At 39.6% G+C, this 16,546-nt stretch overlaps 2 protein-coding genes and 1 long non-coding RNA gene across 4 annotated transcripts in view; 1 reads left to right on the forward strand and 2 right to left on the reverse strand.

Moving 5' to 3' along the window:
* Positions 1 to 314: 314 nt before the first annotated feature.
* Positions 315 to 1,411, reverse strand: LOC126912438 (uncharacterized). Its single transcript, XM_050704560.1, has 2 exons — positions 1,122 to 1,411; positions 315 to 637 (listed from the first exon to the last, which is right to left on the reverse strand). The coding sequence occupies exons 1-2, from the start codon at positions 1,320 to 1,322 to the stop codon at positions 380 to 382; spliced, it is 459 nt and encodes a 152-aa protein (XP_050560517.1). The 5' UTR covers positions 1,323 to 1,411; the 3' UTR covers positions 315 to 379.
* A 1,111-nt stretch (positions 1,412 to 2,522) lies between these two features.
* Positions 2,523 to 11,953, reverse strand: LOC126912433 (uncharacterized). 2 transcript variants are annotated; one of them, XM_050704531.1, is made up of 5 exons: positions 11,802 to 11,953; positions 8,571 to 8,746; positions 6,246 to 7,133; positions 4,387 to 6,026; positions 2,523 to 3,052 (listed from the first exon to the last, which is right to left on the reverse strand). In XM_050704531.1, exons 1-5 carry the CDS (start codon positions 11,807 to 11,809, stop codon positions 2,783 to 2,785), a joined length of 2,982 nt encoding a protein of 993 aa, XP_050560488.1. In that variant the 5' UTR covers positions 11,810 to 11,953; the 3' UTR covers positions 2,523 to 2,782. The 2 variants fall into 2 exon arrangements, with proteins under 2 accessions (XP_050560488.1, XP_050560487.1); XM_050704530.1 differs by having other exon boundaries at positions 2,525 to 3,052; positions 6,246 to 7,160.
* LOC126912444 (uncharacterized) overlaps positions 3,059 to 16,546 on the forward strand; it is a 113,460-nt gene continuing 99,972 nt past the window's right edge. Inside the window, exon 1 of the long non-coding RNA XR_007707164.1 lies at positions 3,059 to 3,754. This is a non-coding gene — a long non-coding RNA (uncharacterized LOC126912444). The remainder of the gene's footprint in view (positions 3,755 to 16,546) is intronic.

Here is a 16,546-nt window from a genome sequence, read left to right on the forward strand (position 1 = left end):
CACGGGCATTGGATCGCTCGATTCCCTGCAACATGGTTGAGTTGGGCGGTGCTGGTGTACGTGTCATGTTCGTGAACGGGCGCTGTCAACTGGGACTGGTCAGCTCCAGACTGCATTAAGATTGTTGTCCTCAGGGTTATTTTCTTTTTCTATCACTTTGACTAAATATTAGTTTTACATTGTTCTCACATAGTTGAAGCAATCGAAACAATGTAACCATGAATTGTATTGTGAATCTGATTGGAAAAGAGTAACCAAAGGATGTTTTTGTTGGTATCACTTATAGGAGTGGCACAGGAAGACAATTCACCAACAACTACCGCAAACAACAAGTGATTCAAGGGTAAGTTTACGAGGCTTCTTTTATCCCACATTGCTACTACACGCAGACTATAATAGGTACATTGAATACACAACAATGGTTCATTCGATTAATAATTACCTTCAAGGTTAACGTACGGCTACTTCCTCGCGAGGGGTCGGAGCCAGTATCGATGGCGGCGGTGGCGACACATATGTGCTCGTTGCCCTGAACCACGTAGCGCCAGTACAACTCTTCTTTCTGTTCGAGACTCATAGGATTGTTCTCTCGAGTAATTCCATAACCATAAACGATACTGTATGTAGACTCGGCGAGCTGCAAAGTAATGGATCTCTTTAGTGCAAAATTTATGTTTTTTTATTTATTTTTTTTAAACGTTACCCCACACTAGTATTTTCTCCTGTGTCGTGGGTGCGTTTACAATCATACAAGTTCACATACACATGACACACAGACCCGAAACAACAATTTGTGGATAACACAAAGTGTTGCTCCGTGCGAGAATCGAACCCGCTACACGTTGCGCGGCAGCCAGTTGCCCAGCCACCGCGCCAACCGTGCAATCAAGTCCTTGTTTCCCTGACAGTTATAATTATTTTATTGAAATGTTTGTAGTGATAGAAGAGGATCTAAGTTAAAATAAGGGCCTGAACAAGATATTTTTGTCGGGCGATGATAAAAATTCAAATTGAAAATAATGGAATAAGACCCACAGTGAATTTAATCCAAATCTGTCATAGAAAGTACCCCATGTAGTTCACAGGGAAAGTGAATTATTAATTTATACAAAGATATTTACCTCTTTGAACCTAGTGTAGTTCATGATTGGGCCTCGAACGATGCAATCTTCTGCCTCTTTGACAGCATTCATAACAGAAGACTGTTCTTCGGGTTCTTCTTCACTGTCAGTCAATCCCATCAGACGTCCCTGTGCACGCAAGGGGTTCAGTGCGCGGTCCAACAACCTTTGATTTTTCCGAGTCCATGCCTTTTCTATCATTCCAAAGATTTCCCGTCTTTCGGCTTTAAAAAACAAATCAACGCCATTTAAGAGATCAATTATTCACTGTGACCATAAAACAATAACAACAAGAAACTTGATATTTAAAGACAAATATCAGATACATATTTTGGTAAAAATTATAACTGGTTATAACTTTACTGAACAGTGAACAACTTACTTGGCGATAGAGAATCATAGGGTAGGAGGTACTTCGAGTAGAGATGGTCCAGCCTATTCATTAAGTTGATATTCGTAGACAAGTTCATGTCGCGCCCAATTTTCCCCCAACGTTTCTTATTAAGTAGTCCACCGTGTCGTTGCACGCTATGGTACAACTTAGGCAAATTAACTTCCATGCCTCCAATCTGTAAAATACGACGTGATATTACTCCTACGATTAAAAAAACAAACTAGCTTAGGAGTGCCTTTGTTGGATTTTAATGAAATGATTTTAGGAGGTATTCCACATTGTGCACACGTTTAACCCGTGAGAAGGCCCTATGAGCAATTTGCTCACACAAAAATTTAATCCCATAATTTTTAGTCTTACCCTAGGTATACCGTTTCAAGCGCCTCAGTACCCTCCTAACTAGTCATTGCCTGTCCACAAACGCAAATATCGAGGTGGTTAGTTGTTTTGCGACTGCACAGGGAAGCGGTAATGTAGGCCGTATATCGTCTTGCGGCAATTTGCTCACCACGCCCCACCCGTGAAAGTTAAAATTTTTGTGGTGTTAAAAAGTAAAGTTATGTTTTCTTTCATATTCGTTTTTTTTTTATTTATATTCATAGATTATTATTTAAACAATCTTTAGTAATAACTTTATTCTTATTATTTCATTTCTAACTACGCCACACATACCAAATGGATGATCGAGTGCAAGCACAAATTAGTTCTAGTTGGTTGGGAGAGGATTTTGTTGACGAATTGGACACATATTTTGATAATAAAGAATGTAGACACCATAGAAAGCGATAGTTCGGGTATTCACAGTCCAAATGCAATGATACGGAAGAATTTAAGTGTGGGAGGGCCATGCTTCGGCACGAATGGGCCGGCTCAACCGGAGTGATACTACGGCCTCACAGAAAACCGGCGTGAAACAACGCTTGCGTTGTGTGAGTGAGGTTACCGGTGCCCCAAATACCCCCCCTTTCCCAATCTCCGATTCCCCAATAACCCTTAAATTCCTAACACCCAACAGGCCTAAGTATCTACTTTATGTACAGGTGCCAGCCATATGTGGAATAAAATATAAAATTTAAAAATATTCCACAAATGGCACCCACGAAAACAACATCATCGGTGCCATTAGCTTGGGTGCCATTTAAACGGGTGCCCAATGTGGAATACCTCGATTTTAGTTTCAACATGTTACATATTAAAATAATTTTGTTCGAGCTTATGTGTTTGGTGCATAATGGTCTCTAACCATTATGCACCGGAGGACTTGCTTTCAAAAGTTTTTAATTATAGCAGCAATGCTTACCATTGGAGTGCTACAAGGAAAGCCATTAGAGCGCGATGCACAAAACTTTATACAAGCCAATTCTCGCATTGCTGTACCCCATCTGTTGTACATACGAGAGACGTACTGTTTCGCGACATCAAACCTTATTCCATCACAACTCTGACTCTTCGGTCTCCATCCTGGAGGTGGAATTATTTTACAAATACCAAATTCACTCGCTTCGTCCCATATCTTCATAAAATACTCTAAAGGATTCTGAAATGAAAAATAAATGTGCAGTTGTATGATGGAGTAGTATCTATATCGGTAGTAATATAAAAACTTTGTTTATTTTGTACACGCTAATATCAGGAACTACTGGCCCGAATTAAATAATTCGTTTTATATTGGATAGTGCATTTACCAAAGAATGCTATATATACGGTGTAACAAAAAGGGGGTATACATATCTTGTGCATGATTTCTAGATAACGTAACAAACGATACGGGAAGGGTTTTTAAACTCATGTTTTCATGGAATGAAGTTATGAATTTGTCCAATACATAAAATTCTAGAAAGCAAACATTTGGAAATTAAATCAATACATAACTAACAAGAAGTCAGCTGATCGGTGTCAGTGCAAGTGCACTCACTGTTCTTAAATAAAAACAAACCCCTTACTCCTGATATTTCTCCGAACAAAGAAAAAAAGGTCCCGGATATTTATTTTTCGGAAAATATTCTTTTTTCTTATAAATAGTTTTAAGAAGAAAGTTCTTCATAAAAAACTAAGAATAGTAGACAAACTAAGCCAAAACCTAGAGCGAGTACAATTTCGGACATTAATTGTAAAGAAAAGTTTAATTGTGGGAGAGCCATGCTTCGGCACGAATGGGCCGGCTCGACCGGAGTGATACCATGACCTCACAGAAAACCGACGTGAAACAACGCTTGCGTTGTTTCGTTGTGTGAGTGAGGTTACCGGAGGCCCAATTCCCCCCTTCCCAATCTTCCCAATCCCCGATTCCCGAACTACAACCCTTAAATTCCTAACCCCCAAAAAGCCGGCAACGCACTTGTAACGCCTCTGGTGTTTCAAGTGTCCATGAGCAGCGGCGATTGCCTACCTTCAGGTAATACGTCTGTTTTTTTCATAGAAAAAAAAAAGAAAATCCCGTCGACCGCATAGGGTCTTATTCGTTAGCGCGCTGCTTATTATTATTTTCTAAATAGAAACGCTAGCATGCGAATCGTGCGATCCACACCAATTTTAAAGGACGCTAAGTACATAGACAAGGGTATCCGTAAAGATATGGAATAATTAAGTACCTATCTGGTCCCTGCGTGATACAAAGAGATAGCAATTTTTTGGTTTATTTTACCAATTTTTAGGCTATATAACATTATACTACAATCATAAATTAATTTAGTATGTCTCACCTTAATTATTTTAATAAAAATAGATATAACTAATCTTACGATTAGAGGGTCCATTTCACAACCTTCCGATATAATTCGTGTGGCAAATAAATCAATAATGTAGACTAACAAGTTTAACTAACAAGTTATCTAGGAACAGGTCGGATTATATACATAATACAATACTCACTTGGAATTCTTCCTTTGTGGGTCTAAATACTGGACCTTCGTGCAATACGCCGCCTACAGCATGCGTCTGAGTAGTATCTGCGCTAGATTCGTTTAAGTCATCGTCACTAATCCGTTCATCCCTTTCTCTGCGGTCGTAGTTGTCATCCTCCACTTCATTTTCGGAATTGGCTTCGATGTCGGCGTCGTCGCCCTCTTCGTAAACGTTGTTTAGCGTGTGGCGCTCAACAATCCGACTCTGAACAGTGGCTTGGGTTGCCGCAACGCTAGCTCGGGGCATTTCAACGTTAGCTTGGGGTTGGGATGGCTCAACGTTAGTGCGGCATGCTTCAGCGTTAGCTTGGGGGACCTCGACATTAGCAGCACAGGATGCCTCAACGTTAGCGCGGGGTCGCTCAACAGGATGTGCACGTTCAGGGTTGTGTTGATGGTCAAGATTAGATATTATACCTTGAAGTCTTTCAAATGTATTTACATTCAAAGGTTCATATTTTAACATTTCACTCGGTAAACTGATAGATAGAGTATTAATTAGTTGATCTAATAGATGTTCCTTCTCTTCAAGCAAGAAATCCTCATTATTTTTACGGGCGTCATTCTTTGGTATCAGGCACGCCGATAGAAGTTGTTTTCCGTGGACCTCGTGTATGCGGAGCTTCATCATGAGACGCGGATGTTTCGGAAGCAGGTCGAGATATATATGGCCCGTATCTGTGTCTGGCAACTTGGGTTCATCACAATCGTACCCTTCATGATTTTCAGGTTCAGATCTTGCGGATGATTGATTGGTTCCAGTTAAATCAAATTGATAAAGTAGTTTTGATAATTGTTTTAGTTTATCTATTCTTGAACAAGCAACGCATAATCTACAGCGAGTGTCCATTTCAACTTTAGGTGCATTAATGACTTGTTGTACAGTTCTCCATTTTGCCGCGAGGCAAATTTCTGCTCCAGATTGTAATACTTGCCTAGAGACTCCAGAATTCCGTAACACTCTTTTTTGTTGTCCACTAGGTCCGACCATTCGTGCCGATGTTACCCTTTGTAACCCACTAGGTCTGGCCATTCGTGCCGATGTTACCCTTTGTAGTCCACTAGGTCCAGCCACTGGTGCCGATGTTACCCTTTGTAGTCCACTAGGTCCAGCCACTGGTGCCGATGTTACCCTTTGTAGTCCACTAGGTCCAGCCACTGGTGCCGATGTTACCCTTTGTAGTCCACTAGGTCCCGCCACTGATGTCGATATTACCGTTTGTTGTCCACTAGGTTCAGGCAATGGTGCCGATGTTACCCTTTGTGGTCCACTTGGTCCCGCCACTGATACTGATGTTAATCTTTCTGATCCACTAGGTCCCGATACTGCATTCGTGGTTACCCTTTGTAGCCCACTAGGTCCCTGCACTGATGCCGATGTTACCCTTTGTGGTCCACTTGGTCCCGCCACTGGATTCGTGGTTACCCTTTGTAATCCACTAGGTCCGGCCACAGGCTCTAATATTGTCTTTTGTAGTCCACTAGGTCCAGCGACAGGTTCTGCCGGATGGCTTGGTAACTGATTCGGTATCAGGTCTGGCAGGGGTGATGGCACATCGGTGTCTATTATAATCCTCTTTGGATGACTCGGTGCAGCAAATAACATATCTAAAACATAAACAAAGACAAATAAACTGTAAAAAATACAAGCAAATATTGAAACCTGATGGTGTATGTTCAGTACTACTACATAGTACAATATTGTTTAATAGGAACGAAAACAAAAATAGGGAAATTGTATTTTTGTGTGTGTGTGTTGTAAAGTTTTCATAGAGGTAATGCTGATTAACAAATTGTTAAATTGAATAAATCAACATTTTTTCGTACCTGGAGTGGAAGGGTCACTAGTATGGCCTCGTTTATTTGATGATTTCTTATTGGTTTTCTTATTCTGGATGTAGTATGTGAGTGGGCGATTATCATCGATCGAGAATTCCGATGTTGGAGAATTTCGTTGAGAAGAATCCGTTTTCTTTTTATTCGTCGTTATGTTTTTACCTTTCAATGTTCGTAACTTTTTGGCGGTAGTTGCACAAACCTTACCGTTATTTAAACGCCGTTGGCGCAAAGACATTACATGTTTATTTTGTGCGCTTTTATCTTTCTTCTTTTGCAAGGCCCGCAGGACAGAGGCCAATGACTTATCGTCATTAATTCTGGGCTGTTTTCCCTTATTACTGAATACTTCACTAACGCCATTACCCTTAGCACGGGATCCTTTACCTTTATTACTGGTTTTATCTTTAGTACAGGTTTTTCCTTTAGTGTTTGATTTGCATTTAGTACTGGATGCCTTAATAAGTAGTTTGCTCTTCCCACTAGACTCTTTGCCCACAGCGTAAAGCTCTGTGACATTAACATCTTTAGTTGACTTATGTTGTTCATTAGTCTCAGGTACCTGGTTTCTACTTTTAGATTGAATCAAGTTCTTTAAGGTTTGGTCGTCTACAAGAGGACAAGATCCATCACTTTCTTCAATTAAATGGCCATTTGTGTAGTTTTTATCTCCTTCATTACAGAAATTTACATCATCAAGACTAGACGACTTATTGCTTATAGAACTTCCCCTTAATCGCAGTTGCGTATCTGCTTTATTATATTCATTGCCCACAGAAAGGGGACCATCTGTCTCGTCCATAACAAGTTCACGAGGTTTAGTGACCATTTCTATTTCGTCTCTGCACTGGTTTGTTTCACGGAGTCTCTCAACAATGACTACAGGTTGCAAGTGAGTATGAAGACCTGTAATACAGATGTTTCTGTTCAACTTAAATATTATCAGAAAATCCCCCTTTCACTTTTAAAATAAGAGAGTGAGAAAAATATATGCCGTAGATTTCAATGGAAACTTTCAAAGAAAATTGGGTGTAGGCTCAGCTCGCCCCTTGGATCTCGCCCCTGATTGCCTAAGTGCATCAACTCGCCCCTTAAATTATTAGATACTCCAACTCGCCCCCGATTGTTGGTTAGTTAAAAGTACTGTCAGCACTCTAAGTTTATAAAATATTTAAATGAATATTTTTTCTTAAAACTTCAATAATGCCTTGGGATTTAATAGTGAAAATTGAAATAAAACTGCATGTGTAATAAAAACGGGGCGAGTGGAACATTTTAATCGGAAGGGGCAAGATCCAGGGGGCGAGCTGATACTACACCCATAAAAGGACCCTTTTGTTACAGTAGGTAAGCCAGGTAATAAAACTATCACAAGTGGTTAAATTACTTACCAGTTTTGTTTACTGTACATTTTTCTGAATTTACCTTTTTTAGTTAAATTTCAAAGGGAATGCCGCAAGGGGCGAGTCGATGCATCAAAATAATTATTTAATTGTTAAATTTTTCACTCGCCCCGTAAGGGTTTTCGTAAGGGGCGAACCACAACTCCAAATTAATAAAAACGGGGCGAGTGGAACATTTTAATCGGAAGGGGCAAGATCCAGGGGGCGAGCTGATACTACACCGAAAATTGGTTTGAACGAGAATATCATTATTAGTTTTTAAGGTATAATACATTTTCAAAAAAAGCATGTAAGTACAACTTTGTCGTTCATTCAAACACTATATATGTCGCAGGGATATGATAAAACCAGGGTTATTATATCCCTGCGACATAATATATATAGTGTTTGAAGTGTCATATGTTTGGTCAAATCTCTAAGGGATTTGATCAAACCATGGAGGATGTCAAAATAACAACATGACTTTATCATTTCCCTAAACAAAATCTGGTGATTTGACAAATCCCTAAATTGATTCAGTGAAATGATAATGCTAGTGAAGTGACAGAACCGAATCGCTGCAAAACCGACTGCATGTAGTCTTGTCTACCCCATCCCTAGAGTGTAATTTAAAATGGTGTAGGTGCGGAGGGGCCATGTCTCTGGTGTCAATGATTGTCATTAAAATTATTGAAAATAAGCCGAGCAGTCGAGAATCGATGTGTGATACTAAACACCCTCAAGAGATACCTTCTAAATATTAGGTATAGGAGTTCAATCAAAGATTGTATGGCAACTAATTTTGAAGTTAGAAATCTGGGATGTACGATGTGAAGGTACATTTAAAATTGGTGTTAAATTTATAATAATTATCTGACATGTGTTGCTTGGGATGCCATTATAGTTTCTACTAGTACTTGTTTTGAATACTGACCTTGAAGTGAGACGACGTCAAGTAAGTTCGATGCAGTCATGTTATTGATGGTCACATTGCGCGCGTCTTGGACAGCGTCGCGTCTGTTATCCGCGGCTGCCGCCGCTGGTGCCATTGGAGGTACATACGCACCCTGAGCAAACTTTCTTTGAGCTTGTACACGACGCGAACGTGACCTGAAATATAGCAGACTTAAATTAGGTACAATTCTCTGCTTAGCTTACTACATTACTCAAAGTAAGTATAACTTGCAATTCATAACTGTAGAACTGTATTTGTATAATATAGAGTTACATGTACAATAAAATATCAGAGTATGGTAAACTTGGTAAAAGTTATTACAATCCTGTCAGTCCCCTTGCTCTTCAAAGCATGGAATTAACCCCTTAGCCATAGGCGCTAGTTTCGGTAGGTTCCTGTTCCTTATTGGGCGGGAGGAAACGCCTGGATGTCATCACTGTGAGGACCGCCCAGAGGACACGGTAGAACATACGGTGGCGGTGTGCCCTGCGTAGGCTGGGCGCCGCCAAGTCCTCAGGGATGTGGTCGGCGACGGCGACCTCTCGCGCCCGGCACTGGTTCAGGCCATGGTGCGGAGCGAGAGGGACTGGGATGCAGTCTCCTCCTTCTGCGAAGCAGTCATGCTAGCTAAGGAGGAAGCGGGGCGCGTGAGAGAACAAACCTCCTCACGCCCCAGCCGTCGCGAGAGACACTCCGGGCGTAGGGGATCGCGAGACGATCTCCGGCCACCGTAAGTGCGGGCCTGCGGACGGCGAGCAAGGGTAGCTTACCGCCCGAACAGAACCAGACCCGTGCAGAACAGATGGGGCCCAGCTGGGCTGATACCTGATCCGGAGCTGCGGACTACCGGGTTTACCGGGGCTCCGGCTCGAAAAGCAGGAGAAGGAACGGGGTGGTTTTTAGTCAGTAAGAGGTCTAACACTCCGTCTCGCCTCGCCCAAGGCGGGAGAAGTAATTGGATAATTTTTCCCCTCAAAAAAAAAAGCCGTAGGCGCTGGCTCCACAAGCGAGAGAATCGCGACGAGCCCACCCTTATATCGTCGGAAAATCTCCACGAACGAGCGATAATCATGCTCATGGAGCCAGCGCCATAGTCTATTAAACTGCTTTATGCTGTACATGATGTCTAACTCCAACTAGCTTATGATACCCTAGTACTTCAAAACATACAAATGCTATAGGTTTCACTTGATGAATGATATATTAAACACTCTATGGATCATATTCGATATTATTTAACGTGCTGATAAACGTAAACTTCTCAACACTAGTATCTACTTATGCACAGGTGCCATATGTGGAATAAAGTAAATATAAAATTAAAAGTTATTCCACAAATGGCACCCACGAAAAATACCTATGGGTGCCCAATGTGGTACATCATCGGTGCCATTAGCTTGGGTGCCATTTAAACAGGTGCCTAATGTGGAATACCTCAAAACTAATTCACAGAGCCTTCGCAAAATTATTGGTAGTTGATGAGATATTATATTTTGATATTTACATTGTAGTAGGCCTTTTATTATTACATTTTATTTACACAGCTATAAACAGTAATAATTTAATTTAGTAAGTATAATAATTTAGCAATATTACAAGTAACAATGGTCTAATTTTGCTTGTGTTGTTTATTGTAACATTTTTTCTAATTTGTTTTATATAATTCTTTTACAGTAGAACTCCAATTATCCGAATTAATGGGGACCGGGACCCATTCGGATAATCAAATATAATCGGAATTTTTTGCCATTGAAGAGAATAAAAGCTACGTTTTGATATTGCACTATTTTTTTATTGAATTAAATTGCGGGGGGAAGTCAGTGTAGGCACAACGGCAAGTTAAGACAAGTCAAGTCAAGACTTGACGCGCAAACACTGGCTTTGCGGGGTGAGAATAATAGCGCACTTAGACTTTTTTGACAATTTTTGTGATTCGGATAATCGGCGATTCGGATAGTCGGAGTTCGGATAATTGGAGTTCTACTGTAGTTTATAATATACCTACATATGTATAGATCTAAAGTTTTTTATGATTTTATTCCAATTAAACCATATAAAATGTCACCAAAGAAATAAACAATAGTCTGTCAGTCTGTCAGTGAAGATAGGTGCTTGTTCCAAAGTGTAGCCTCAAATGTAGAAGAACGAGCAAGAATCTCCATTTGTTACTCTTTTAAAAATATGTTTACAATTTCTCTGATACATTTTTCCAATCAGTAATTTGTACATATTATATTATTATGTGGGAACAATGCAGAGACATTGCAATGCGCAACACAGATGGTAGAACTTACTATACTGAGGGACCCTTTCATCTAACATGGTCCACACAAATACTGACAATATCAAAGAGTGCTTCTATACAAAAAAATAATGTCATAAAAATTTAATTTGCCAGAAGAATTGAGCATTGAAGGCTAGATCGGAATTTGAGCAAACTTCTGACTATATTTTAGTATTATCCAGTGGAGCTGGACAAACATGCTGCCAAGCATTCTTATCTTCCAGATAATCTGTTAGTTTGTAGTATGCTTGTTTACATAATCTACGTTTAATATAAGTTTTATAAATTTCCTTTCATTAAGATCTAGTATATTAATTTATTGGTATTTTGTCATAACCATTTAACACCTAACTCCATGAACGATTTCTGTACCTTGGACAGCCCAACAGATTTAATATGAAGTGATAACTAACTTAACACATTAGAAAAATCTTCCTTCAACCCTTTGGTACTTTTACTATTTTACCAACATTTCACATGAAAAATGGCAGTCATAATAAAAAACATTTGAACCAAATCAGTTAATATTATGTACCGCACCAGTACTAATCGCGATAACACATTAACAATTCACTCACAATTCGCTAGCCGTAATCATAGAAATTCAAAATACAATACATAAACAAACGCATGCGTAATTGATCACAACAAAACAAAATCAAACGCCGGTATACTTATTGTTGGTTCTGTAGAAACTCGAAAAATAAATACCATTCGGCTAAAAACGTTTGAGGTCAATTAAAATTATCTTAATTACCCAACATAAGTTCCATTCCATCTAATTGAAAACATTGAAATTGCAAACAAAATACATAATGGCAGAAGCGTCACAAATAAAGGGAATAGACACCAAATCTAGACAAATCGCAGAGATAGTCGGTGGTAATGCTAAAGAAAACGAGAATTATGATCATAAAATGACTTACGCGCTCATGTTTAATCGTATTTTTTTACTTTCTTGTTGAATTTTAATTAAAATACGGTCGCACTGCTGTGTCAACCTCCAACACTTCACGCGCAGCGCAAGGCCCAAACTGCTGGCTCAACTAACTTCAACTTAGTTGATAGTAAAGCAAGTGGCCCACAGTGTTGTCAACCCTAATTTTAGAAAATTAGTAGAATATGTGACGAAAATCGGTAGAAGTTGGTAGATCTACCATACTATCTAATTTATTAGGATTTTTACCCGACTGCGCCAGAAGGAGAGATGTTTTTTTTCGAGAGTATGTATGTATGTATGTATGTATGTACGTATGTATGTATGTATGTATATATGTATAATTGTTTGGCACGCTCTGCAGCCTGAACGCCTTGATGGATTTTTGCTTGAGAGGTGTCGTTAGATTCGTATTTACTGTGAGAGTGACACTGGATATATCAAAATAGCTACTTCCGCGCGGTTTCACCCGCTCTGCTCGGTTCCTATTGATCGTAGCGTGATGATTTACCCTATAACCTTCCTCGATAAATGCACTATCCAACAAAAAAAGAATTATTAAAATCGGACACGTAGTTCCTGAGATTAGCGCGTTCAAACAAACAAACAAACTCTTCAGCTTTATAATATTATAAGTAATAAGTATAGATAGATAATAAAAAACAAAATGGCGGATTTTTGACGCCAAATTCGAATATTGCTGACTCTCTAGCCTGAACGACTCGAAGCATTTTGATGGGGTCGTTTGATTCGTATTTACTGTGAGAGTGACACTAGATATATCAAAATATAAAAATAATAAAACTAAAAGAAAATAAAATAAAAATAGGTATTTTAAAAAACTAAAAAAAAACCCTAAAATAAGAATACAAGAAAAATTGAAGCAGTCGGGACCCATTCTAAATATGAAGACTTAGTTAAAAATTCATTTTCGTATTATAAAGAACCGCAGTACCTATTTTTTAGTTAAAAATTCATTAATACCGCAAGACAGCTTGTGGCGAGCTGTTGGGCAGTGGCGACCCCACGGACCTTACACCCGGGCGAGGTCCTATTTTTCGACTCCGGTTAGTACCTGTGACTAACCGGAGAGGCCTCTCCTACCTCATTCTTGCCTTAACCGGCTGGTTTGAGTGGAGATTCGCAAGAGTGGAGTTGCCTTCAACTCTTACTCGGGAGAAGGATGTATCCCAGTAAGATACTGGTAGGGGTCTTGACCGTACTTCCGGGATTGCTCTGATAGCCGTGGGATGCCTCTCCTTCCTCAAGCAGCTCAACGTATGTTGCCCTCTTGACGCTACATGCTAGCAGCCGTTTTCGGGGGCCCAGTAATTGAGTTTGCTAGTCACATCCTGCCTGTTTATCGGTATGTATCAATATTGGTCAGGGGCAGGGGCCATAGTACCATAGTTAACCGGTTAACTATTCCACAGCCACCCACACCCATATCCCTATCATTTCTTTTTACCATATCTCACAATAGTCCTGCATCAGCCGGGGATTGTCCTTTGGTGTATTCCTATAGTGCATACAGGGATAATCGCCGGCTGATGTCCCATTACATTTAGATTAAAATTGTTCAACGGGCCTCTGCGAGTTGGCTTCGGCCCCTCGTACGCCTTCCAAAGGTCCGGGACCCTGTGGTCCCGTGATTATGTAAAGAACAAACATAATATTTTTTTTTATTTATTTTTTGTTTTTAATGAAAAGTCTTGAATGATTACTACACCAAATTCAACTCAATATTTTGATGTAATGCTAACAAACAGCTCAAATGCTTCAAATGCGGTTTATGCGGTAGGTACCGAAGTGTCAATGTTATTGTCAACTGTCAAATGTAAGTGTTTTTATTCGCTGTTGAGCTTATATAAGTCACAAAGCCATACCGCCTTATCCAAATGAAGAAAATTAAGTAAGGAAAAAAATGTTTTGAACAAATGGCGTGGAAATTGTGTTTTACTTGTAATTCTTTTATTTATAAATACAATATATATACATTTATGTGTCAAAAATGATTAAAATAAGAAAATAAAAAGACACATGAGTTTTTTTTTAAATAGGTAAATATGAGGCTTATGTTGGTAGACAGGTAGACTGAGGGCAAAGTTGGTAGATCTACCTAAAAGTTGGTAGATGTGGCAACACTGCATCAAACTCCAACCGACCAAAGAGTACAAAATTATATACATACTGTACATATTATAATAAGTATAGGGGAACCAAACTCCCAATGACCAAAGATTCATAGGGAAAGGAGTTGTCACTTGTCAAAATTTATGTCAACCAAATAATCAACCAATTTAAAATGACATCTGAATTTTGCATCCGAGTAAATCTTTTTTTTATCAAGCGTTACAGACATTATTCTAATTATAGCTATAGCAATATACCTTGTAGGTTGGTGCATTGTAGGAAAAGCCTGGCCAACGAAAGCTAACCAAAAAATGCGGGGGCAAATTAAAAAAATCTGGCTATAGGCTGCCTAAACGATCTTGATGTTTTTATTATTATATTTAGAGTCTGACCAACGAAAGCTGTCCACGGGTTAATTTCCAAACTTTTGATATGGCAATAATTTAGTACTGTCAAAACATGATTGGATAGGATAAAACTAGTATTAGTACTTTAAAGTACTTGTCACGTTTAAAAGTTTTATACATGGATTAATGACCAGCATGCTTTCCTTGCATTTTATTCATTACTAGCTACTTCCGCGCGGTTTCACCCGCTCTGCTCGGCTCCTATTGGTCATAGCGTGATGTTTTATAGCCTATAGCCTTCCTCTATAAATGCACTATCCAACATAAAAAGAATTATTCAATTCGGACCAGTAGTACCGGAGATTAGCGCGTTCAAACAAACAAACAAACAATCAAACAAACAAACTCTTCAGCTTTATAATATTAGTATAGTATAGATAGTTTTGAATTGTATGACTGAGTACAATATTATACGGTCTAGTTTATTTTATTATATTGTTACATAGTTTGTTATCTTCAGATGTAAGTGTGAAACCTCTCAGAAGAATAATTCCAGAAACTATTCTATAAGTGACATGATTGAATTCAGTAAAATGAAAAAGTCAACAGATATGGTATTTTGTTTTGGTCTGTTGGCCAATATGTTGGTTCTCCGTGCGAAATGCATTGAAGATTGAGATCAATAGTGGCGTTATACAACTGTCTGCCTCTAGGGTTCATCAGTCTCGATCCCCAGTGCTTAGAGTTCCAGTCGCCTCCACAGACAAAAGTTGGACCTAGCTTGTTGAAAAATTCCTTGAATTCATTTGTCTCGATTTTGAACCGTGGTGTTGGTGGTTTACGCTTGACCGCTATCTCACCTTACTTTAAGTGACTGTACTGAATAAATTATGTATGGCGCTAGTAGTGGCAAATTTCACCAAAGTTGGCGCATTTAGTAAGGATTCTAAAGTGTTATACAAAAGGGTGTCCCAACAAGAACGCAATATTTAAATATTAAATAAAACGCAGATATTTAAATAAAAATCGTGATAGCTTTTTTATATCGTAAAGTAGAAACGATGAGGTTATCTATGGAACAATATATCGGGCAGAAGGCCGCCGCGGCTTTGCTGGCAAATACGCGATCTTTCAATGACCGTTTTGCATAAATGCTGCGGTATTTTATTAATACAGCTTCCAATTTCCTTTTTTAAGGCTTGAATCGTCGTCGGCTTATTCGCATAAACCATCGACTTTAAGAAACTCCAAAGAAAAAAGTCTAATGGTGATAAATTACATGATCTAGGCAGCCAATTCTGATCTCCAAAGCGTGAAATAATACGACCGGGACATGACTGATGCAGCAAATCAATTGTTTCTCTGTATGACATGTGGCGCCATCTTGTTGAAACCACATGCCCTCCACATTCATTTCTTCAATCCGAGCCACGAAAAAACTGGTTATCATTTTACGATACCGAACACCATTGACTCAGTGGCGTAGCGTGAGTGTCGGCCGCCCGGGGCGGAAGACAATTTTCATCATCATCAGCCGAGAGACGTCCACTGCTGAACAAAGGCCTCCCCCTTGGTCCTCCACGTAGAACGACAAGTCGCCACCTGCATCCACTGGCTCCCCGCCACTCTGACGATGTCGTCGGTCCACCTAGTGGGAGACAATTTTGCCGCCCCCTTATTTAGGTATTTTAATTTAATGTATACTACACATTACATACATTCATAAAAGAGAACTTTTCGGCGAGAACAGTCATGAATCAGAGCACTCCCCGTGGTATAGGCGATATAATGTACAACGAAGCTACATCTCTACGCATTGCCAAAGTGTCAATCGGTTTTAAATTTCCTGCCACTCAACAATGCGATTCGCACGCCGCTGAACGCGGTCCAGAGGATGAACCTGGTACTGAGGTGCCCCCACCCACAGATGACACTAGTATTCCATATGGGAATGTACCTGCGCCTTATATAGAAGCAGGCGATGGGCTGGAGTGAAATACTGCCTTGATCCACGGATATGGACGTCGCTCGAAATGTTGATGCCAAGTATCCCAATTCTAATACCGGACTAAACACGCCGACCTGTGTCTTAGTAGGGTTAAACTGAAACAAATTAAGTTCACCCCAATCTGAGATTCTCCGCAAAGAAGTCTCGATTTCAGACACAAGTCTGTTTCGGTTCTCGATGACGTTTTCCCGAGAAATGTTAGCGCGGCCGGTATAATAGGCATCACCTGTACTGTCATCCGCATAA

The sequence above is a fragment of the Spodoptera frugiperda genome, chromosome 25 (assembly GCF_023101765.2).
Source record: "Spodoptera frugiperda isolate SF20-4 chromosome 25, AGI-APGP_CSIRO_Sfru_2.0, whole genome shotgun sequence".
In the NCBI taxonomy this organism is placed as follows: domain Eukaryota; kingdom Metazoa; phylum Arthropoda; class Insecta; order Lepidoptera; family Noctuidae; genus Spodoptera; species Spodoptera frugiperda.